Source organism: Myotis lucifugus, unplaced genomic scaffold (genome assembly GCF_000147115.1).
Source record: "Myotis lucifugus unplaced genomic scaffold, Myoluc2.0 scaffold_16, whole genome shotgun sequence".
NCBI classification, from domain to species: domain Eukaryota; kingdom Metazoa; phylum Chordata; class Mammalia; order Chiroptera; family Vespertilionidae; genus Myotis; species Myotis lucifugus.
The window spans coordinates 10,215,975-10,240,674 of record NW_005871064.1 but is presented as its reverse complement, the minus strand read 5'-3'; the positions used below and the strand labels follow the sequence as shown (position 1 = coordinate 10,240,674).

The window sequence follows — 24,700 nt, the reverse complement described above, 5'->3', positions numbered from 1 at the left end:
TGGAAGTGGAGAGGGTGGCCAGGATGATGGCTGGTGTCCTACCCCATGCTGCTCTTTGCTCTGTCCCTCCAGCACCACATTCCCTGCAGAAGCCTCATCACTTCAGTCTGGTCTCACCCACCTGCCGCCATCTATCTTCCTATGGATGCCACCCTATTGCACCATCCCCGCAGCCCCCTCAGCTGATCTCTGGAAGCCCTTATCACCGCTACCCTCGCCCCCTCACACTATGAGCTCCTTTGTGGGAGGCCAAGGAGCTGCCACACCCAAACCTCAATCAAGGCAGGGCAGCAAGGGATCCTGGTTTCTATGGCTGAGGATAGGGATCATTCAAAACTAAGGATAATCTAAAAACTCAGGTGATCCAAAGAGCTGGACAGTACCCACATCAGTTTGGCTTTGGGATGTATGTTGACTTTCATAGAGAACAAATCAGATGCTATGAGAATTTGGCCATTTTAGGGAAAGTCCCAAGAATACACTGGAAGAACTGTCTGATGCCCACTCGCACTCCTTCCTGGATGGAGTTACCCACCTAATGCCCTTACCCCATCAGTACCCTCCCCCAAGCCTGCGTCTACCCCTCCTGCTGCTGGAGGTGGCTAAGTCCCCAGTGCATGGTGAGGGTGCAGTTCCTATCAGTAGCCACAGGTCTTGAGTCCCCCAAAGTACCCCTTGTGGAAGGGGCCAGAAGGCCTCGCACTGCCTCTATCGTCTTGTCCTTGAGGCAAGCAGCCACTTCATGGTCACTCAGGTCAGCAGCCAGGGACAAGCCAAGCCTCTGGGAGTCACCTTCCAAAGGGAGACAAGCTGAACAAAAGGCAGGCTCCCTGAGGTCATCTCTAGGGGAGGACACAGTCAGTAGCCACATGGGAAAGGGCTGAGGTGACACTGGGTAGCACAGGACTCCCCAGCCCAGGTCCCCAGAGGTGGTGAGGGGAGAGAGGGACATGACAGGTGGGAAGCACAGCAGGGTTTCCTAGAGGTTAAAGGGAGGGGGGCATGGCTGCAGCAATATCTGGGGAGTGCAGTGTGGCAGCAGGCTAGATCCTTCGGGAAAACCGGGGCAGGGGGGGCGGTAGGAGGGGGACAGCTGTGGGCAGGTGCAACTGCCTCTTCTCCCTCGTCATTCTCCTTCCTTCACTGTCACCGAGTGGTCAGAGGCAGCCAGGGGCGCAGACTGTCTGAGGGACAGGCGCACCAGCCAGGTCAGGGCAAAGGGGCCCTGAAGTGGAGGAGTGGCAGAGCAGAGTGGGTGTGGGGCTCCACCCTGTAGGGTTTGGGGCCCCCAGAGGCTGCTGAGAAGGCCAGAAACTGAACACTGTGTGACAACGGAGGTCTGGGAAGAGGCAGCCAGGGAAGCAAAGCAGGGGGAGGAGGCTGTGAGGAACTGGCCCAAACTGCCCGTGTCCACAGCACTTCCTCTGGCTCCTGCTGGTCACGTGCGGTCAGAGCAGTGAAGGCTGGGGCTGGGGACAGAGGCTTGGGCAGGTGTGGGGAGCCCGAGGCCCCCAGACATAGAGGCTATGAGGAAGGGCGGACCCTGCTCTGGTCCTGGGTGACCTCTGCCCCACGCACCTGGGTCCCCTGCAAGGCACCACCTGGGCGGCTCAGCCCCCTTGTCACGGGGAGAGATTAACATTTGAAATCCATTCCGAGGGCTCTTCCTCCCTCCCCACCCCTCGCTCCCCCCAAAAAAGGAAAACAGTCGTTGAAATTGAAAAATGGTGCTCAGTGAAGGGTTTAAAGACATTTTGAATTTAAAATATATTTTAAAGGTCATTTTCAGCAGTAATTATGTTATAATGGCGGGACTCTTAGCGAAGGCAGAGTCCCACAGTAATGTTAGACCAAATGGGAGGCGGTGCAGGCCTCGGTCTCCTGGAGCCTCAGAACTGGGGAGGGGGCGAGGGGCGAGTAGAAGGGGAGCAGCACATTCTCCCGTTAGAGCCAGTGTCAGGGTCCCCCCTGGGTCCCCAGGAACAGGGCACCCCACAGTACACTTAGCTCTGGCACAGAGAGCCCTCAAGACCTCTCCTGGAGCCCCACCCTGGGCTTTGGGGCCTCACAGAACCCTCCCATGGGGCAGAGATGGGCAGGTCTGGCCTCCTGCCTCTGGGACATCCTACCTTCCTTCCTCCCCCTCCCACCCACACACAGGCGCACCCTTTCTTCTGCTTCCGGACACCCACTCTGGGGCCCTCCTGGTGGCAGGCCCGCAGACCGCCCTGGAGAGCCAGCTCCCTGCCCACAGCCCCTCCTGCCGGGCCTGGACCCACCGCTTCCTGAGCTGGGGCTGAACCTGCCAGGAGCCTGCCTCTCTGCACTTGCATGACTGTGGGCTACATTTGGGGGAGCAGACTGAGGACAGGACCACACTGGCTACCTATTTACACCTCAGTGTTTTCTACGTGATATCTCATCGAACAAACCCACCCACCCTGGCAGGCTCGCCCTCTTTTCTCCCTCGCAGGAAGTGCACCCCTTCTTCGCAGGAAGCCTCACTCACATACTTGCACAAGCTTGTTGGAAGCCACCCACTGTGTGAGCACCTACTGTTACTCAAACCCGGGATGTTCTAGAGGGCTGGCCAGGCCCCAGGGGTCCCAGGAGAGGTCAGGCTGCGGGGAGAAATGGCAGAGGGCAGGGGGCAGTGGAGGAAGGAGTAGAAAGAGCCGGAGGAGGGCGCTAAAGGAACCTGGGAGGGCTTCATGCAGGAAGTGTGTGGTGCCTGAGCGCAAATCAACAAAAGAATGAACACCCAGGAGCTGCGAATAAAGAAACAAGCTGGGCATCGGCCTCTCCCAAGTGGAGGGCACTGCCAGCCCACCTGGGGAGAGGTGGGTTCAGCTTCCCAGCTTCTGTAGGTCCTGGATGCCAGCAGAGTCCCCGCCATCGGATGAGGGGTGCAGAAGGAGGGCCTGGGGGAGGGCGTGTGTGAATCACCTAGAGGGGCTGGCACAGTCCCGCGGAGCCACGGGACCCACACGGGGTAAGTAGTCTCTGCTGGGAAGCAGGAGTCAGAGGGACGCGGTGAGGGGGTTGGAGAGGGGGCGCTTGTAGCCCGGGACCCCTGGAGGCAGCCATAGGATGGAGGGAGGCAGGAGGAGGGGAAGGGGCGAAATAGAAAAGTATCTGTGAGAAGCGCAGCGCCAGGCTACGATGTTATTAACTAAAGCATCTTCTAATCTAAAACTTAGCCATTAATAACAAGCTGCCGCCACGTCGGGTAATTTATTCAAATTGCGGGTCCGGGATGGAGGAGCAGATGTTTCAGAGCTGCTGGTGTCACTTAGCGAGGAGGAGGGGGTGGCCCGCGTGTGCCTGGCAGGCAGGGTGGGGCCCTTCCCGGTCTTGCATTCCAGGGAGGTGGGGACCTCGTCTCTCATTGCCGGTTGCCCAGGGGTCAGAGGGGTCGGGCGGAGGATGGCTGATTTAGTTCAGCAAGTGCCAGATGGGAAACCAGCGTGAGGACAGGGCCCACTGCCTAGGATGTCGCTGCTCCTGTCTTACCAGTTGAAATGCCACCTCTTACTCAAAGTCCTCCGTGGTTTCTCCAGACCCACAGCCTGGTGCTGGGAATCAGAGGGGCCTGGGTTCCTTCTCAGATGCACCCACCGCCACCAGCTGGTGACCCCAGCAAGGATGCCCAAGTCAGGAGTGGGGTGAAGAGATACAGTAGCCCAGGGGAGGACCTGGCCTGGGCAGGGGGCCTTTAAGGTCAGTTGGTTTCCTGTCCTACACCTATGGCCCTCAGTTGTGGTTAACTTAGTGCTTTGATTCAAGGTCTTTTCCTGTCTCCTAATGGCTACATTGCCCCAGCCCCAGCCAGACGGTAAGCCCCCTGTGGCCAAGCATCATGCGGGTGTGCCCACATGTGCCGCGTGTGGGGTGCTCAGTCAACACCGAGGATGCCTGCGGCTATCTTCTCTCATGGGAAGGGGCCACAAAGCTCCCACCGGCCTCCCCTGGATTCTGGTGCCTCTCAGCCCAGTCCCTAGGGTTGTGGCCAAATCTGGGTTGGGTCCTAGTGGCGGTGAGAGCTAGAGAGTCTGGCCACAGCTGCCGGAACAGAAACCAGGGAAGTCCATTGGCCCTGGACTCCTGGGGAAATGGAACCTCTGTCGGCGAAAGCCCTCCTGCCTGATTTTGCCTTTTGGCGAAGCCAACCTCTCCCTTGGGAAGCCTTTCTGGCTCTAACCCATTCCCCTCCTGGGAGTGTCTGATGCTGGGGGGTGGGGAGGGGGCACTGCTCAGCTGATATCTTCAGGCTGTGAGTCTGAATCCCCACTGGTGTCTATATGGGGAGCAGGGGCAGACACAGAGGGCCCCACAAATTCTGGGTGCTCTGGTTCACGATTTAAAGTATGTGGAAGGAGACTTTCTCTTTTCTCAGTCTTGCAGATCTGAATGCCTGCTTATTGAGGAGGCTTAAAGTGGAGCTCAGCCCATCAAGGACGTTCTGTAACAGCCCCCTGCATGTCCGGCTTTATGCTTGGGTTCCTCGCCCATTGCCCACAAAAGGCCCCCGGTGGCCCCTGGCGGCCTGTGCGGTGAGCTGCTGTGAGCTGCGGGTGGATACAAGGTGACACTCTGGCAATGTTCCAACTGGAGGCAGACACATCTCTCCCCACAGGCCCAGCCCGGATGGTGCCACCAGAACGTGATGAGAGATTGAGGAGGCCCTTCTGTCCCCACAGCCCTGACCCGGGATGACACCACTAGAGCGGTATTCTCTGAGGGGACGGTTGCCTAAGCAAATGCCGCCCTTGGCAAGACAGGATCCGGCGGCGTTTATCAGATGCTGAAGGCCCAGGGACCAGAGGGGCCACCTGTGCCATCCCTGTGCCATCCCTGTGGCCTGGCCTGGGACGGCCCTGGATGTGAGGGCTGTCAGAAGCCTGGGGGCCACCAATATCCCACCCCCAGGAGAGTAGAGGGGTAGGGGAGGGCTGTGATGGCAGGAGAGCGCTCCCTGGCCACCTGGCTGGGAGGTCAGTGGCAGCCGCCTGCCCTGTGCCTCGGCTCCTGGCAAATGGGACCTGTTCTGGGCTCCTGGCAAATGGGACCTGTTCTGAGCTCAAGGTTCGTTTCTACTGAAGGAGAAAGCGCAGCCCCACACTCGCGGGCAATCAGCGCGCTCCGTGATGAATGGGGCCTGTGTCACTCAGCGAAAATGAATATTTCTTTGCGATAATGGCCAGATGGTAGCAACTCTCCGATCCAAATTAAAACATGCATGATAAATGCCAGGAAAACAGAGGAAGACAAAACCCCAACCTGGAGTGAATTCTCTCTATAAATCTTCCCTCTGCGCCCCCTTCCCCCCACCACTGCGGCCCTGCTAATAGCCATTAAATTATTAAGATGCACTGCAAGGAGAATGCCAATGTCAGGGGCACCCTCCCCGCTGCCCACCTCCACCCCCTGCCTGTGGCCTGACTTTGGAGAGGTTGCGGGGGACACTAAAGAGGGGACTGCGTTTAGGCTGGTAGAGAGCCAGGGTGGTAGGGGAGGTTCCCACTTGAAGGGCCTGAGGCCAGCGAGGCTCTGTGGAGGCCGGACATGTCTGCCCCAAGAAGGGCACAGTCTCTACGAAGAGATGAGGAACCAACACCCACTGTCTAACTTTGTGGCTCAGACGGAGAGCAGGAAGGGGGTTCTGAGCTGGGAAGACCAATGAGGAAGCTCTGGAGACCACACCCCAGCAGGTGGATCCTGCCCAGGGCTCTGACCATGTGGAGCTGGGCGGCTAGGAAGGGTCCGGGAGGACCTCCAAGGGTGGGCTGTGCCTGGAAGTGGCTGTGCGCTTGGAGAGACCTTGAAGGCAGCAGCAGTGCTGGGCAGGGAAGGGATGGTTTGGGGCTTTGTATTTCATGGTGACAAAAGGGTTCTTGAGCTCCTGGTTAAATTCCCAGGCCCCATGCCCATTCTCTCACAGCTGGAGGTGCATAGATCTCTCCTTGGTCTCGTGGTACCTTGTTCAGTCCTCCCTGCAGGTGGCCAGCCCGCCCAGGCCCAGCCTCCATCGAACACCCACCTCCCCATCCTCTCCAGGACTCCCCATCTTCTTCCAGAAAGCCCCCGACTCTGCGGCTGGGCATGCCTTGGAACCCTCTCCTGGGGCCAATGGTTTCCTCACCTCCCCGGAGAGGTTCTATGCCAGTGATGGCGAACCTATGACACGCGTGTCAGAGGTGACACGCGAACACATTTTTTTGGTTGATTTTTCTTTGTTAAATGGCATTTAAATATATAAAATAAATATCAAAAATATAAATCTTTGTTTTACTATGGTTGCAAATATCAAAACATTTCTATATGTGACACGGCACCAGAGTTAAATTAGGGTTTTTCAAAATGCTGACACGCCGAGCTCAAAAGGTTCGCCATCACTGCTCTATGCCAACGTCTCCCCGGCTTCTCAGCCTGACTCCCCGCCAACACGGAGCCTCCTCTGCAGGCCTTCCCTGTCTGCCTGGCCTGCTCGGCTCTGCCCTTTCCCAGCCGGGCTCACTGTCTCCACTGCTCAGTGGTGCTCCTGCAGCCATAACCTGTCTCCCACCAGACTGGCAGCTGCTCTAGGGCTAGAGCTCGGCAAGGCTTCCTGGGACCCCACACAATCTCTTTCACGCGCAGCTCTCTGCAGATTTGAGCCACTTCCAATTGGCCATTTATGTCTCAGCCTAAGATCCCCTGACACCTGGGCTAGTTACCCAGTGCTGGGGTGTGGTGTCTGTGAGGTTGGGATCATGGGTCTGTCCCTGATATGTGCCCCCCCTCCCCCTTAAAAATACCCACAACAAAAACCCATGCTGGCTGCTAACCCCCAGCCTCTGCAAAGCCTTTCTCTCTGTGCCAGCCTCAGACCGACAGGGCTCTGAGCACCAGGTGGCTCTCCTCTGCTGGGCAGATGTGGAGTTTTCCACCTGCTCCTCCCCGCTGACCCTACACGCTCAGGTGGACCACGGACAGGCTCATCCTGCTGCAGACTGAGCCTGCGCCCAGGCAAGTCCAACCCCAGACCCTCCTGAGTTCCCTATCCGCCCTCCTCCCCATTCTCATCCAGCCTTGTCTTTCGGGCATCTGATGGCGGTGCTGATAACGGGAGAACTTTCTCTGCGTGTCAGGATCCAGCACAGACCCGTGAGAAGGCAGCAAGGCACGGAGGTTGGCACGGAGAGGCTGAGGTGTGAAGGCTGACTACCCCCTGTGTGATCTCCTCTCCTTTCCCCCTCCATCGAAAGGGGGTGCTGCTCGGTCAATCTCGTGGGGTTGCTGCAGGGCTGAGGCGCTCGTACTGGAGGCTCTGGTTGATTCATGGGGGCAGGGATTGAGGCCTTACTGGCTCTATCTGTCTCCCTTCAGAGCCCTGGGTTGGGTTTAGCTGCAGCAGCTGCAGCATTGCCTGGATCCTACGGGCACTGGGCTGGGCTGGGTGGGAAAGGAGGCAGGACATGGCAGGCAGGGCATGGCTGACCAGAAAGGCGGGGCAGCTCCATAGAGAAAATAGACTCTGGGACAGGCCTGGTGAACTTGGACCAAAGGGTGAGAATAGACAAGGTCCCCCAGACTCAGCCAGTGTGTGTGCGTAGGCATACATGCCCTGGAATTTGAGGAGCAATGAGACCCACAGGGCACCTAATCTGAGTCTTCCAGAAAGCGAACCTCCCTCTCCAGCCGAACCAATTCCTCTCCATTATCTAAAGAATATGTCAGATGCCACATATTTGCCTTTCTCGTCTCTGTTTTCATGTCTTTGCCTGCGACCCTTCACCCAGGTGCTGCCTGTTGGTAACCCTGCCATTCCAATAATCAACTCCTCCAGGAAGCCTTCCTTGTCCCGCTGAATTCACATGCTCAATGCAGCTCTGGCCATAGGCAGTACGACTTTCATTTGCACTCTGTTGGGCACACCTTGTCGGAGGTCCCGACCCCGTCCCCTCCTCTCTCCCCATGGACTGGACTCTAAGAATGAAATAACTGCGGCAGCTGTCAGCAGGGAGGGTTCCACAGTTGTTCCCCCTCCGGCAGCTCCAAAGGGGTGTCATCATCCCTTTGCAAGAGGAGGTGGCAAGGCATCACTGTGGAACAGACAGGATGCTCGTAGTCAGAGCACCTGGGAGTGCCCAGCACCATCCCTGCTGGCCTGCTCTGACTCCCTCCCTAATCTGGTTCAGTGTCCCTAGGCTACTGTTTCCAAAGTGCCACCCTTATCATGTCACCCCCTGCCCCAGCATCTTAGAAGGCTTCCCTTTGCCTAAATGCATCCACTTACAGCACCTTTTGGAAATCAGTGCTTCCATATCTTGCCCTCCCCACAAGGCAGACCCTCTGTTCCGGCCTCTTGGGACTCTCCAAACCCATTTTGACTCGGCCCTTCCTTGCTCCAATCCTCTTCCTTCTGCAGGCCAAGCAGGTGTTACCTGTTCTGATCTCTCTGGCTTGAGCTGTCTCTCCCTGCCTCCCTCTCCCCTGCACAACCTCACGGCTTCCATGTTGCTATCAGGCTGTTGAAGTGAGGTGAGCCAGGGACCAGGAGGGCACTGGAGACACCTCGCCCTCCTCAGCTCTCAGTCACCGCAGCACCCAGGACTGCCGCCCAGGAGGACGGCCTCTGACACGCTCTCTCTCATCTTGCCCATCTTCCTGCATGCCCACACGGTGCCTGCCACAGGACGCCATGGGAGTGGCGATGGGGTGGGGGCCAGAGGGCCGTGGTCCCTCTCTCCGTCATTCCTATTCCTGTCATCCGCTCCTTCAGCCTGGGCACACAGGAGGCAGCTTTCAAATATCATCCAGGAGCCCATTTGCAATGATTAACATCCCATTTCCCCTGAAACAATCCTTTGCTAAATTAGCCGGGGCCAGAGGGAATTTGGCAAGGAGCTGCGAGCCTCAACTTAACTTGCCGAATGGATTAAAAAAACACCTCACAAACAAAATGCAGATCAATCAACACCCCTTCCCCCAGCGGAAAATGCAAAGTCCATTTAAACTCAGCAGGTTTGCAGTTAATTATAATTTCGCACCTATGGCAGGAGTGATGAGGGACTCATGATGTGCCTGCCCCACTGGAGCCTCCCTGGGGACCCTTCCCACTGGCCACCTCCCTCCCCACAAAGACCTGTCTCCGAGCCGTTGCTATTTGCGTTAGGTTGTGTGAACTAGAGGAGCTGCATGGAGTTTTAACATTTCTTTTTCAAAGGGGCTTGGGAAGGGAAAGAGGTGTTTGTTGTTTTGTTTTGCTTGTTGGGTTTAGGTGTGAAAGAATGGGGACTGTGGAGAATAAAGTCCGCAGGGCAGGGGAACGGGCACCAGGATCTATTCTCGATCTATATCTCCGGAATCTACCATGGAAATGCTTAATCAAAAGTAGGAGGGACAGTGCTCAGGTATGTGGCAGGACTTCCTGGCCATCGGACTTCCTGGCCATCGAAGGAGCCAAGCCTTTGGGGGGGGGGGGGCACTTGGCCTGGTGATGGGCAGTCTAACCCTCAGCCCTCCCCCACGGCCTGCAGCCAGCCCTGTCCCCCCACTGCTCCCTGCACACCAAGAGGGTATGGGCTGTGCTGTCAGGTGTCTGACATGAACTTCCCAAGCTGAATGGCTTTTCTTAAAGATCGGTCCCAAACACATAGGATTCAAGTACCGGTATGTTTATATCTGCCAGGACATTGGCCGTGGGGCTTGCAGTTCAAGGGAAAACGCTGCTGCCTACAGCTTGAGAGATTCCGGTGGGATATAGAAGGACAGGCTGAGGAGCGGGTCCCTGCGCTCTGAAGAAGGAGGCTGAGAGGCTGTGGAGTGGCTTTCCTTCTGGATTGTTTTTAGATGGGAGGGACTGGGTGAGAGTGGACTCCTGGGGAGGGTGGACAGGATGGCTCCGGGGCCTTCCCAGGCTGCTGGGGGGCCGTGTCCTGGTCACAGGGGCAGCTACCTGTGCCCCAAAGGTTGGCCAAGACCTCTTGCCCAAGGCCCTGGGCCCGGACATAGCTGTGGGGAGGGAGGACAGGGGTGTTGCTGTCTGGTAAGAGTTGAAGATGTTGGGGTCTGTAAGGTCTGATCGGAGGTGAAGTGGAAATGTACCCTCCAACATACACATTCACATAGGCCCACAGTGGGGTGTGCACCACGCCCAGCTTCCAGGGGCTTCTGTGGGGACACAGAGGGGGCGGGTGAAGGTGGGGAATTTTCTGCTCTGAGAGGCAGACTCCTTCCTCTTTAGGGGCCTCAGTCACTGGACCCCTCCTCAGCCCCGAATGGGACCCTCTGTTCATTCTGGGGTCTCTGAGAGGAGAGACTAGTGCGAGGTGGTTGGACTCCTGCTCTGGGAGTCAACTGGCTGCTGACAAATGAGTCTGTTCTTTGGGGCTGAGTCTCTGCCCACCCACACCCTGCCTGCCAGGGCCACCTCCTCCGGGGGTCCCACAGGGTGTTCACACCTGTCCTTCAAGGCTTTCCCCACACCTTCCCCACCCTCCTCCCTGCATGCATCTCGTCTAGAGGAATCTGCTTTTTAAACCGTAATTCCTACGGTCTCGGCATACTTTCAGATTGATCTTCAATGTGCTGTGGTCTTTAGCTTTATGTGTAGTGCACCCTCTCCCGCCTGGGACTAAAGCTTCCTAGCCGGACCCTGGGGGTTCCTGTTCACCCAGAAGCTTTTGTGAAATGAGGCATTTGTTGCCCCTTAAGAGAGGGAAATGGAAACTTCTGAATATTGAATTTTTATAAAGCAGGACCAGCCTACACACCCATTTCATCTAAATGCTCGCCCACTAAATTGCCTCCCTAGAATATGGGACTAAAAAGCTAGAAAAGTCTAGAAGTGAGAGAGCCAGCATCTGGAGGCCAACAGTGGGGCCACAAGGCTCCTAGGGCCTCAGGCCAGGGGTAGGGGGGTGGGGAACAGGAGGGGCAATGCCCATCAGCTGGTCCCCCAGCAGCCCCTCAAAGGCCTCCCTGACAGTGCATTGTCTGTGTCTGTTTTAAAATAAAATAATGCTCGGAGGAGAAATGAGGAACTTAATAGGATTTATAAAGCCGCAGGAACCAATGGGGCTGCAGATGGTGGAGAGGCTGGGAGCGCAGAATCAGCCACGGTTTATGGTGGGGAACGCGGCCTCGGGAGGGGCCCAGAGCGGTGTTCCCATGCACTGTGTCCAACCTCATTAGCCAGCCCAGCGGGACTGCAGCCACACAGTGCCGGCCACGGGGAGGGGCAGGAGCCCGGAGGTGCCGTTAAATGAACGGGGGAGCAGCGAGAGGCTGCAGGGACGCTGCTTGGCTGAACGACTGGGCCGCACTTGCCCTGGGGACCCATGTGGAACGGACTGACTCCCAGGCTGTCGCACCTGCCTGGACCCTCCCATGTGTCCTGACCCTGCCCAGGTCCAGCCGGGAGACAGGAGGAGCCAGAGCTGGTGGGGAGGGCCCAGGTCCCCAGTTCCTGCCTCACATGTCCCAGCCCGGGAGGCTGGAGTGTGTTGTGTGCCTGTGTGGCTTTCAGTTCTGGGTCCTGTGAAGGGGTGGGGGCCATGGTGGCCGACCTGGAAGACTGCGTCACTCCAGTGCCACACCTGCCCCCTTCCAAGTGGGCAGCCCCTTGGCAAGCCGGAATCCCCTCCTTCCCAGGACTCCTTCCTAAGCTATCGTGGTTTCTAACTTCTCCAACCCCTAAGCTAGCCATCTTGCTACTTTTTCCCTGTCATGTCACGGTGATGAGATAAATCCTGGTGGCCCCAGTCTGCACCCACCCCCAGCCACTGTGTGCCCATGAGGACATGTATTCCCACCTCACCAGGAGCTGTGTGAGATTGGGTGTCTGCCTTTGGCAGTGTGGGCGTGAGCATGTTGGTGAGGGTGAGGGTGTGAAAGGTGTTTATGCAAACTTCGCCGAGATGAGGCCCACCTTACTGTAGCTAAACCTTCTCCCTGCGAGGTGGTTACTGGGAAGAGGACAGGGTTGGTTTCTGATGGGGAGGGCGCCTTCTAGGGGTCAGGGCAGATAGATAGCACGGGTCTGAGGGTATGTGTCTGCATGGGGGTGGGGGAAGGGGAGATCAGGTTGGTGTCTGCTACACCTGCTCAGGCCTCTACCACGTCTTCCTTCCTCTACTTGGCTGCTGACCTTTTTGGACCCTTGAGAAGGGTAGGCACACACCCCAGTCCCAGTCTTTTCCAGTTCAGCCAAATGGAGTCTGATTCCCGGAAAGAAGTCCCCACAACCTGGCCAGGGAGGATGGGGGGCTCAGACCTGCAGGACAGCACCCGTGTGCACCCATCCAGAGTGAAACCGAGAGGCGGAAGGGCCCCTGCCGCTGTGGAGACCCAGTGCAGACGCTGCCATGAACCAGCTTGGGGGGAGGTACATTCGCCTTCGGGAGGCAAAGGACACCACAGTGCATGCCCTGGGGAGTGCCCTTGCCTCTGAGGTGGTCGGGCAGGGCATGCCCTCCGTCCTCCACTTTGCACCCTCTCTGTCCCCAGCTGCTTCACTCCCCTGGTTAACACACTGGCTTGCCTACTTGGGTGTGAATCTGAGTTTAAAGACCACGTGCTCCCTCGAGCTCTGCAACATTAACTGGGTGCTCCTGGTGGCTCCTGGGCAGGCTCCTCCTCTGGTTTTCTTTCCCTGCCGAGCTGCAGCCTGGGCTCTTGGTGGTGGTGGCAGGAGCTGTCTCCTCTCTTCCTGCCCAAGGACAGTACAGCCAGGGCACCCCCTCTCTGCCCTGTCCCCCCATCAGGATCAGTGGCTCCTGCTTCCGATGGAGACCTGTCCAACCCCTTGGCCTTGTGTTTAGGGCTCCATTTTCACTTGTGCTCCCTGTCTCCTGCCAAGTCTACACCTTTTGGGTCAATTCCTTCCTCTTCCAGGAAGCCCTCCCTGCCTGATCCAGGCCAACATGAGCTCTCTCTTCTCTGGCCTCCTCCAGCCCTCTTTCTTCCAGGCCTCTCTCCTCCTGCCCCCCTTTCCCTTCACCTTGCCCATAGCATTCCTCCTCCTACTCCCACCCCTGCCTTCCCACCCTTCTCCTGTTCCCATTCCTTTCATCTTTTTTTAATGCTCACCTCTCCCCCGGCCCCTCCACCCAGAAGAAGTATTTAATGGATATACTTTCGTTTTTTAAAAACTAGCTTGGTTATAGTGCTGACTCAGGATCACCTCCCTGTTTAATATTGAATATGCAATTAATAGATAGATGTTTGGGTTTGGCGCTGCTTTCCCCCTTCCACCGCGGGAAGAATAAAAGAGCTGATTAATCGGGTTTGGGGCAAGTGTCAGCGGCAGGAGATATATGGGAGAAAGGAGATGAGGTTAGCAACTTGGAGTTAGAGAGCTATTGCCTCGGAGGCAAGCAAAGGTCTGAGTTAGAGCTTGGCGCGGCCTTGCTGGGCAGAGGGGTGCCCGCCGCCCCGCTCCGGGCCTCGGTTCCAGAGAGACTGGCTGGACTTTGAGCTGTCTGCTCCGCACACAGGCACCCCCTGCTCCACCTCAGGGGCCTGCCTCCTGGGCTGACTTCTCCAGGTGTCTCCCTCCTTCAGGCCACTGCCTCCCTCCTGGATCCCCAGAGAGGGCGGCAGGTGGCACTTACTCTCCCTGCCAGCAGGGGGCGCTCTTTTAGTGGCCTCCCTGTGTCCCCTCAGGACAAGGATCTTGGCTCTTAATTTACAAGTAGCTTTTGCCCATTTTACCTTTTGCTCTTAATTTGCTAGAAAATTTTGGGGGTGGGGAGGGAAGGGAAGGGAGAGAGAAATCCCTTATTACCTGCCCGACCACGCCCAGATGGGGATAAGCCGGGGGCAGAGGGGCCTGACCTGGCATGGTGTGGGCATGGGTGCTTGGCAGAGGAAGCCAAGGGTCTGGCCTGGTTGAGCCTGTGTGCCCTGGTGGCCTCACGGGTGAAAGTCAGTTTCCTCTGTGAGAATGGGGCTGGGGTTTACGTGAGGCTGTGTCCTGCTCTGTTCCCTTTCAGACACCTCCTCCCTAAATCCAGCTCCAGGATCTTGCCCTCAGCAGCCCAACACCCCACAGGAAACAGTCCTATACCCCACAGGAAGCACCCCAACACCCCACGGGAAACAGTCCTATACCCCACAGGAAGCACCCCAACACCCCACAGGAAACAGTCCTATACCCCACAGGAAGCACCCCAACACCCCACGGGAGCCTTCCTCAGATGTGCCCAATCTGGCCTGAACCCTCCCGTGTCCCACCTCCATTGCCTACATCCTGGCCCAGCATCCTTTCAAAGGGTCAAGTCCCATCACAGTGGGGGTTTCCTTGGTGACACGGAAGTGGGAAGAGCACGTTTTCCATGTCCTACAGGCAGCAGCAGAGTGTCGGACATCCTCATTGCTTGCTCCCTCATGGAAAGGACCGAACCCCACCACTCGGCAGACCCCAGTCACCCCTCTTCCTTTCACTGTCCCCCGAGAGCTCCAAAACCCTGCCTGAGGGGGAGACAGGGCAGGTGGCAGGAGTCGCTGCATTGCTGCGTTGGGAGAGGGAGGTGGGAGGGGACGAGGGGGCAGAGACAAGTGGGCCCTCACGTGAAGGGGGCTGGCGCAGGCAGCTACTACCTCCTCGGCTCTCGCTGTCCGCAGGCTTCACCTGGATCGGCCGGTTCATCTGCAACAGAGCACAGGGGTCAGTGTTAGAGCAGGGGTCAGTGCTAGAGCAGGGGTCAGTGCTAGAGCAGAGGTCAGTGCTAGAGCACAGGGGGCAGTGTTAGAGCAGGGGTCAGTGCTAGAGCAGGAGTCAGTGTTAGAGCAAGGGCCAGTGTTAGAGCAGAGGTCAGTGTTAGAGCAGGGGCCAGTGTTAGAGCAGGGGCCAGTGTTAGAGCAGGGGTCAGTGTTAGAGCAGGGGCCAGTGTTAGAGCAGGGGTCAGTGTTAGAGCAGGGGCCAGTGTTAGAGCAGGGGTCAGTGTTAGAGCAGGGGTCAGTGTTAGAGCTGGGGTCAGTGTTAGAGCACAGAGGTCAGTGTTAGAGCAGGGGTCAGTGTTAGAGCAGGGGTCAGTGTTAGAGCAGGGGTCAGTGTTAGAGCAGGGGTCAGTGCTAGAGCAGGAGTCAGTGTTAGAGCAAGGGCCAGTGTTAGAGCAGGGGTCAGTGTTAGAACACAGGGGTCAGTGTTAGAGCAGGGGTCAGTGTTAGAGCAGGGGTCAGTGTTAGAGCAGGGGCCAGTGTTAGAGCAGGGGTCAGTGTTAGAGCAGGGGTCAGTGTTAGAGCTGGGGTCAGTGTTAGAGCAGGGGTCAGTGTTAGAGCACAGAGGTCAGTGTTAGAGCAGGGGTCAGTGTTAGAGCAGGGGTCAGTGCTAGAGCAGGGGCTAGTGCTAGAACAGGGGTCAGTGTTAGAGCAGGCGGGGTGGGAGGCAGACAGCCCACCTGGGCGCACGGGTGCCTAGGCACACAGACCTCACTGGCTGGTCGCATGAGCAGACACCCACACAGCTGAAAACCTGCAGGTCCTCTCTAAAGCCCCACCCACTTCCCTTCCCTGTGCAGCCCTCAGGCCCCTGTGTTTGCAGGAGGGTTTCTCTGGACCGGGGACCGCGTGTTGTCCCTGTCCCAGTTTTGAGCAGCTCTGAGGTGTCCCCACAGCACACCTGGCACACCACTGGCTCTGCCCAAACACCTGGCACACCACTGGCTCTGCCCAAACACCTGGCACACCACTGGCTCTGCCCAAACAAGCTGGTCTCTGGCTGAAGACTGCCCCCCGCCAGGCTGGGGCATGGCAGCGAGTTGCACCTCATCCTATGCCATCTCAGAGACGTGAGCTGAGCTTCCGGGCCACCCGGCTCCTAGTTGGTGCAGAGCTCAGGGCTGGGGCTCCTGACTGCGGCCAGGGCTGCCCCTTGGAAGTGTGTGTGTGGAGTTGGCACAGTTACTCGACTCACGGGGTGTCAGGGTGCCAGGAGGACACCAGGGCACCGCCTGACTCCCAGGCTCCAGGCCACCTGCCTCTCTCCGGGATCTGTTTCTGTGCCCGTTCAGGCCACTAGGGGTCTCTGAACTCCAAGCATCCCAGCTCCGCTGCCTGTCCGATCCTCCCTGATGCAGGAGGCACCGGGTGGGCTCTGCAGCCTGAAGTCCCAAGATGTTCCAAGCAATAGACAGCAGGGGTCACACAAATGGACTGCACTTCATGTCTTTGCCAGAGCTTCTGCCTGCCACGCACCCCTTATCCCTCATCACGTCTGCACATCTCTCTCAACAAACCTTGAAAGGCAGGCAGGGCCGGCACGAACACCCCCATTTTATAGATGGGGAAGTGGAGGCAGGGCCACCAGGGGCAGATGGGCCCGGGAACCTGGGTTGCCACAGCTATTATGGAGCTTCTGTCCTGCACCGGCTGACTTTTTGTGGCCAACTGCCCTCGTGTCCAGAGACCGGGCTAGCCAGTCACAAGCTCCCCCGGGCTTCCGGTCTCTGATTCGAAGTGAGTTTTGGCTGCGTCAAGACAGCTGGGAGGGGGAGGCGGGTGCCGTGAGTCAGCAAGGTGACAACAAGGAAGGGCAGACTCACCGCCAGGAAGGACGGAGCAGAAGGCAGGGCAGAAAACAGAGCAAGAGGCCAGCTGGCCAGGGGCACAAGACAGGACACTGGGGCCGATCCACTGTGAGGGGGTCAGGGGCCACTGTTGGCCCGTGGTCCCCGCTCGGCCCCGTGTGGAGTGGAGGGGGAGAAAGGTGCTGTGCATGGAAGCTCCCCCAGCACAGGAACTGCCGCATGTGGGGGCTCCTGTCACAGGGAGAAGGAAGGAAGAGGACTCAGTGAAGTCCCAGCTCCACTTAGGGTCCCCTGGCTCCCCCGTAAACCACCTCCATTCCAGTGTTTGAGTGAAGGGTCCAGAAGGCTGAGCCGGCGTCCTGGTCTCCCACCCAGCACTTCCTGGGACTCGGCACACAGCCCTCTCCTAGACTGTCCCTCCCTCCTAGACCGTCCCTCCCTCCTCATCTCCCCCAAACTTGCAATATTCTCCTGCAGAAAATTCCTGCAACTGACCAGGCCCCAGTCCCGGCCGCTGTCTTCTCTTGGGCATGTTTCTCTAGTTCTCATGCTTATGTAATTACTATACGTCCCTGAGGTGGGGAGTGTTATCTCTCTCCTGCCGACAAGGAGCCAGAGCTCCGAGAAGCAGAGGATCTGGGGTTCGGCCGGGATGGGCAGGCACAGGGCTAACAACACAGGGGTGGGTCCGCCTGCCCGTGTTATCTCATCTCCCCCAGCTACTCTGGGAGGAAGCCCGTGAGGACATGCCCGTCTGGCAAGGGGAGTTGGGGGCCAGGTTCCCTGGGCCATCAAACCAAATGCAACCTCTTCAGCCGGGCCCCTCACATCAGACCCCTCTGACCCCGTGTATCACTCCATTCCCGACACCCCAGCCCCTTCCGCTCCCAAGTCTGGGCCCTGGACTTGCAAGCTCCTCTCCCCAGCCCCAGTGGCCTCCTCCTCTGACCACGATGCCTTCCTGGTACCCCGGAGAACAGGTTCCCGCAGACATTCTCCCGTTTCCATAGAGAAGGTACAGTCACAGCTGGGAGGTGAGTGGCCGGAGCAGGGACTCAGGTCCCGCCTGGGGTACACAGCACTGCTCCACCCACAGGGACACGACTGACTGTTACACTGATGATATTGTTGGATTATCATAACTTCCCTATGATGCATGCAATGAAATTGTCCTTAACTCTCAGCGAGGAAATGGAGTTTCAGAGAGGTTAAGAAACTAGCCAAGGTCACACAGGTGGCAAGCGGCGACATCAAGAGGAAGCTGACTACACGGAGCTGCTGGGAAGCAGGCGTGATGGGCTTGGGGATGGTCCAGGAAAGGTCAGAGCAGAAGAGGGAAGAGCAGGGGGCCAGATGGGGGCTCAACTTCCCCAGCAAGAAGGGAGAGGAAAGTCTATGTGAGGCGGGGCAGGTAGAGGTGCAGGAACCAGACCCAGCTGGGCTCTGCCACTGTGCAGATGGGGGAAGGAGGGAGGCCGTGGAGGAGACTCCATGCCCGGGGCCTGCGCATGCCAGGCTGACCCCGTGCTTAGGGGGGATGTCAGGAGGAAGGGCAGGGACTGCTGGGAAGACTCCTCCCTGGGTATCTTGCCTGTGGCCCATGGCCAGTCTTCTCTATGTGGGTCCGAGAGCAGTCGGGGTGAGTCCTGTGGATCAACAAGGGCTGGGAGAGCTACTTCTGATAGGATGGGGCCCGTTTTCCATGGAACATTAAACAAGGCAAGTGGAATCTGCCTGTGTGTGGAACCTTCCACCTGGGGGCGGGGGAAAGCCAGCCAGCCAGCGTCCCACTGTTCTCCGTGAATGCTCTGCACCAGGCTTCCCAACTCAGCCTCCCACCCCAGGGAGCTCTGACCGGCCAGCCCAGGACCATGCTCCCAGACCTCCACCACTGCTCGGCTCTCACACAGGCCCTGCTGCTTCTCTCTGACCGTGGGCTTCCTGGTCTCATCCAGCCTCTCACCTGCCCTCAGCCCCGGGTGGAGCACCCATGGTGTGACCCAAACAGACTGCTGGAGCAGAATTGAATTGTTTCCTATGGACCTGTGACTCCTGCATCATTTTTCACGTCCCATTATGATCTAGAGATGGTCAGCGCCCAGACAGTCTCTTCGGGGCTGTCAGAGAGGTGCCAGGTAGAGGGAGAGATAAAATACGGCCCCGCACGCTTCCTTAATTCCCAGCAGAAATAAAGTGTCAGGCGCAGTTGGGAGACTTCTCAGCTGGGGCAGGCTCTGTGCAGGTGCTCTGGGCCCGAAGGAGAGCGTCCTTCCCTGGCCCAGACGCTGGCCCCGTCCAGCCTCGCGAGGCCTGGTTTCACCCTGAGGAGGGAGGTGTGCACAGAGGGAGTCATCCTGGAGAGGAGGCCAAGCCTGGCTGCAGAGACCCAGTGAGGAAGGGACGCTGATAAAGAGGGGAGGAGGGAGGGAGGGGCGCCTGCACCTCCTCGTCCTTCTTCTAACCTTGCACCTTAGCAGCACGGTCTCAGCCTCAGGACCTCCTGCCACACAGGCCCCAGGTGAACGCTGCATCCCTTTCAGGTGAACACCGCACTTTGAAGGCACCGGAGCCCGCCCCATGGTGCTTTTCCTCTCCCCCATCTCTTGCTCCTCTGTCCCGTATCCCCCTCGGCCACTGTACATCCTTCCAGGAGGCCTGGGGCTGGGGGCTGGTGAGAGGCGGGCTGAGGTGTGATGCCCTTTATTTTGTGTGATGGCCTTCTTGCTGGGACACTGTCCCTACTGATTCCCTTCCTGAGATGTCATCAGCATCGCACGTGGCCTCCAGGTGCCGGGGCCACTTCCCTGGGTCAGGACAGCTCCCTGAAGCTGCCCTGCAGGCTCCTGGGGCCAGGCCTCTGGGGACACATCAGTAACTCTTGTCCACGGTGTTTCTGCTTCCAGCCCGAGGCCCCCTCATGGGGAGCCAGTGGTCCTGGCCCAGAATTTGGGACCCTCCCTGCTCCGAAGCCCAGCAGAGGGCTGCAGGTGGATGGCTCCTTCCCTCCCAGGCCCCTTCTCTGCCTCCCCTCCCCCTCCCCATCTCTGCCACTTTTTGCATCAACACATATCCATGCATTAAACAAGACATTCCATTAATTTCTTCATCATCATAACTTAAGCTGGGACATACCCTTTAAATATTCATTCAGCTATGAAAACTGGGCATTAAAATTTTAATAATGTCAAGCTCATTTGAACCGGGCTCCTTGGGGACGATTACACTACAGTTAGAATAAATATGATGATTGAGCTGGTCCAGCGGCTCCACCTGTCCGTGCAGCTCGGCTCCCCGCGGAGCAGGAGGCCCGTGGCTGGTGGGCAGACAGACAGACTGACAGACAGGCCAGCCCGGCTCTTAGATTTGGTTTCTTCTCTCCCTCCCACAATCCCTCCCTCCTGTCTGTTCTCAGTCAGCCCACTCTCCCTCTCACAGGTGTCTGCAGGCCTCTGCGGCCCGCTGTGAGCCAGGTGCAGGAGCGGCCCGACCCCATCTGGGAAGACGGCCCCGATTAACCTGCAGTTCCAGTCACTCCTTTCCTCTGTCCTCCTGGTACAACCTGGGCTGTGTGCCCGGGCTTGGCCCTCTGTGGGAGCCATTTCCCTGTCGGTGTCTTCTCTCCCCCATCTGTCTGTGCGGCTCCCCGAGGCTGGAATGAGGACCCCACCAGAGCAGGGCTGGCCTGCAGAGGGGTCCCTGGTGCCTGAGAGCCCAGGTGTATTCAGTCACCAGATCGGGAAGGGACTGTCTTCGCCTGGCTGGTCTTCTGCTGCTCCCACCTTCCTGAGGGTGGGGGCTGGCCACTGCTCCATCCCTCCGCTGACACCCACCGAGGCCAGTGCTGGCGAGAACTCTGGGAACTTCCCCTCATGAACTTGCCCCTGCTTCATTGGGCAGCCCTGACGACCTAGGAATCACCTGGGGCCTCCTCCACCCGTCTCTACCCACTGGAGCCCTCTGCTTACATGGGGCCCCACAGCTGTCTCAGAAATAAGGACCTGGAAAACCCTGTCCTCCTCCCCACCCCCCCAAACCCTGTCCCTCCTGGTTCTCACCCAGTCCCTGCTCACATTGGGCCTGCAGCGCTCTCTCTCTCTCTCCCCCTCCCTTTCCCATGTGTGTGGGGTGTACACGCGCACACATGTGCATGCTTAAATAGTACAGGTGTGACATCACAGACATCTTAAAAGAATTCATGTAGGCTGGGCGTTAAAGGGGACCCGGGAGGAAAGTCGTGCGCTGTCTGCTGCTTAGTAAGTAGGCCCTCAACAAAGTCCACCTCCACATTGCTTCCCACTGTGTGTCCCAGGCGTCCTCAGGAGGTCTGGGCCAGCTCTGCACAGCGCTGGGTGGGGGGTGGTGGTGGGAGGGGGCGCAGCCAGAGCACTGCAATTCCAGGGTGTCCACACCTCAAAGCCGAGGGGCCTTTCTGGACCCTTTTGGCATGTGCGAGTGCCTGGTGGTCCCCAGCTCCCTCCTCACCAGAAGGGCTTGCGTGTCCCCAAGTCACGAAGTTGTGTGGAAATGCCGATTGGTCCCTAGTCCAAGGCTGCAGGCGTCCCTGGAGGCAGAGCTGGTCTCCGTCCCTGCCCACCCACGCCTGACGCGCTCGTGAGGAGCCTGGTTCCTGGTCCTCACCCATCCCTGCTGTTGCTTCTATTCCCCCGCAGAGAACTCGGCTTGATGTTGAAACGGGAAGCAGCAGATCCCGTGTGCTGGGCCCATGGGACGCCTGTGCCCCAGTCCCGGCAGCATTGCTGCTCTGGGAAGAGAGATATAATTTGCAAGGCTCTTTGTTGAAAAGGAAAGGGAAAAAAGCAACGCTAAATCACTGAAATATAAAGCTTTTCCTTTCTTCCACGGTCTCTCTCTTGACTTGTCATGGTATTTTTATTTGCTATTTGATGTCGCTTAAAGTAAAGAAAAATATAAATTTCAAATTATTAGCATGGATTCGACCATTCATCTTTATTTTGTGTGATGCCAGTTTTAAATGCAAATATCAGAACATGTAAGTCCTATGCAGAATCATCAAAAAGACACAATTTGTTTTTGGTGGCATGTGGGTGCCTTGAGATGGCCAGATTCAGGAAGGTTAGGGAGGAAGAGAGGGTCCTTCAGGCAGAGGGACCCCTCTCAGCTACCCTGCAACATGGGGGGCAGACTGGGCCCGAGGACTGCGGGTTCCCCCTTCCACTGACTGCAGCTCAGCTGAGGCTGGGCCCTGGGAGGTCAAGCCAGACGTCACCTCTGCCATGGCAGCCCCACAGTGAGTGGGAAACTCTCAAGGGTATTGGTGATGCTGTGCCGGGGACTCTCTAGGTACCTGGGCAAGAGGGTGACCCACTAAGACATGGCCTTTGTTAGCCAGCCAGACACACATGGCGCTGCCTGTGCCACATGTTGAGTGGACCCAGCCCTCCCCTAACCTGCACCCAGGCCCCTGCTGGCTGGCCTCAAGGGCACGGTGATTGCACGTGCACTTGGGATGTGTCCGGATTGGGCAGGCGGTGGAAGCAGAGGCTTCAGGCTCCTTTGTCCTATGCCTTCACTTACAAGCACAAGTTCAAAGGTAACATTTTAAGAATATCAAGATGGTAATTGCAGAGCCCTAAACCCCAGGCATGAGTGACTGCCCAGTTGCCTATCCAGGAAGCTGCCTGAAAATGATGCCGCGTCCCCCCCCCCCGCCCCCCGCCTGCCCCCTCAGCCCCCAGCACCCTGGCCATTTCTCTCCACCCACCACCTCAAGGCTTTAGGCACTTCCTGAAAACACCTCTAGGTCTGTGTGCATGCTCCGGCTACAGCAAGATCATCACTCAAGATTTTCCTTTTAGCCCTAGCCGGTTTGGCTCAGCGGATAGAGCGTCGGCCTGCGGACTCAAGGGTCCCAGGTTCGATTCCGGTCAAGGGCATGTACCTGGGTTGCGGGCACATCCCCAGTAGGGGGCGTGCAAGAGGCAGCTGAATCGATGTTTCTCTCTCATCGATGTTTCTAACTTGCTATCCCTCTCCCTTTCCCTTCCTCTCTGTAAAAAAAAATCAATAAAATATATATTTAAAAAAAAAAAAAGATTTTCCTTTTAAAGATGAACTTCGGACAATTTGGGGAGAATAGACTGAGCGTTTCCAGCCTGTGGTATAAAAGGCTGGTGGTGCCCTGGCCGGTTTGGCTCAGTGGATAGAGCGTCAGCCTGCAGACCGAAGGGTCCCGGGTTCGATTCAGGTCAAGGGCAAGTACCTTGGTTGCAGGCTCCTCCCCGGCCAGGGCCCTGGTCAGGGCTGGTGCAGGAGGCAACCAATCAATGTGTTTCTCTCACATAAGTATTTCTCTCTGTCTTTCCCTCTCTCTTCCACTCTCCCTAAAAATCAATGCAAAAATATCCTCAGGTGAGAATTTGAAAAATTAATTAATTAATTAAAAAAATAAATAAAAGGCTGGTGGTAAGGAAGCGACCACCTGATCTGGATGAGACCCCAGGAGGGGCAGCTCTCCAGCGACTCTGCCCTCCGCCAGGACTTTGCACTTAGCAAATAGTAATGAACAGATGAACTAATATAGAATTTATTTGTTCAAAGCCCCAGGAGAGCGGTTCCGAAGCGCGTGCCCTGTTGGAGTCGCAGTGCTGTGCACAGTAGGCTCTCTGGACCCGTGGAAGGAAGGAAGGAGCCCTACCCCAGGCCACCTGGTGGGAGGGGATCGCAGGGGAATGGCAAAAGCAGTGCACACTATTTGTAGCTTGTAAATATATAAAGGTGTTTTTTAAAAAATATATTTTTCTTGATTTCAGAGAGGAAGGGAGAGGGAGAAAGAGATAGAAACATCAATGGTGAGAATCATTGATTGGCTGCCTCCTGCACACCCCCTACTGGGGATGGAGCCCGCAACCCGGCATGTGCCCTTGACTGGAATCGAACCCAGGACCCTTCAGTCCCCAGGCCGACGCTCTATCCCCTGAGCCAACCAGCTAGGGCTATACCAGTATAAATGTTTTAATTGTCTCCTTAGTACATCGCATACAGTTCATTCCACAGAGGGGGGTTAGAAATTCAAGGAAGCCTGTCTATTGTCATCGTAAAGTTGACTCAAGATTGCCTCTAGTGGTGATGGCAGAGTGACACCTGCCTTCACCAGAGGCCCTGACCATGGTCTATCTACCAAGCATGTCAAACTCATGGCCTGCGAATATTTTTATGGCCCAGCCAATATAATGGCATGTAAGAAACGTTTTAATAAGAATTTCGTAACTTAATTTTTACAATATCCTGTTATACATAATTATTAATAATGAACTACAATGTTTGCTAATGACTGATCACTATAATTGTGTTGCATTCATTTCCCTCACGCACTTACGCAGGCGCACCATCTCTCCACTAATACTAGCAGTGAATATTTTAGCAGCCGATGGCCATGTCATTAGTCTTGGACTGACTTGTTTGGTGTGCGCAACAGGAAATATTTCGCTTTTGGAGAACAAGAAAAATAGGTTTATTTGCATTACACTTATTAATTTGTGCAGTTATTCAGTGTCTGGTAAGTTAATGTTCAAGAAAAAATATTAATTTTTATTAAAATGTTCTATTATTTTATGTTAACGATTACTCATTTATTTCAGCCCTTTGTATTCAGCAAGTCTCTATAGAAATAAACCTATGTTTCTATGAAAATCGAAGCTTTTGTTTTTTTGTGGCCCACATAAAGTTACACCTTGTTTATTTCTTCAACCTGTGTTAGCCTTTGAGTTTGACATGCTTGGTCTAGAGCAGGGGTGGGCAAACTTTTTGACTCGAGGGCCACAATGGGTTCTTTTTTTTAAAAATATATTTTATTGATTTTTTACAGAGAGGAAGGGAGAGAGATAGTTAGAAACATCGATGAGAGAGAAACATCGACCAGCTGCCTCCTGCATATCTCCCACTGGGGATGTGCCCGCAACCCAGGTACATGCCCTTGAGCGGAATCAAACCTGGGACCCTTCAGTCCGCAGGCCGACGCTCTATCCACTGAGCCAAACCGGTTTTGGCCGCAATAGGTTCTTAAACTGGACCAGAGGGCCGGAACAAAAGCATGGATGGAGTGTTTGTGTGAACTAATATAAATTCAAAGTAAACATCATTACATAAAAGGGTATGGTCTTTCTTTTTTTTAGTTTTATTCATTTCAAACGGGCCGGATCCGGCCT

At 56.6% G+C, this 24,700-nt stretch overlaps 1 protein-coding gene across 1 annotated transcript in view; it reads right to left on the bottom strand.

Annotated features, from left to right (window-relative positions):
* The window catches only part of CELF4 (CUGBP Elav-like family member 4), a 271,691-nt gene that overhangs the window by 45,600 nt on the left and 201,391 nt on the right, over positions 1–24,700 (bottom strand). Inside the window, exon 4 of the mRNA XM_023750872.1 lies at positions 14,557–14,635. Coding sequence (XP_023606640.1) covers positions 14,557–14,635 — 79 coding nt within the window. The remainder of the gene's footprint in view (positions 1–14,556; positions 14,636–24,700) is intronic.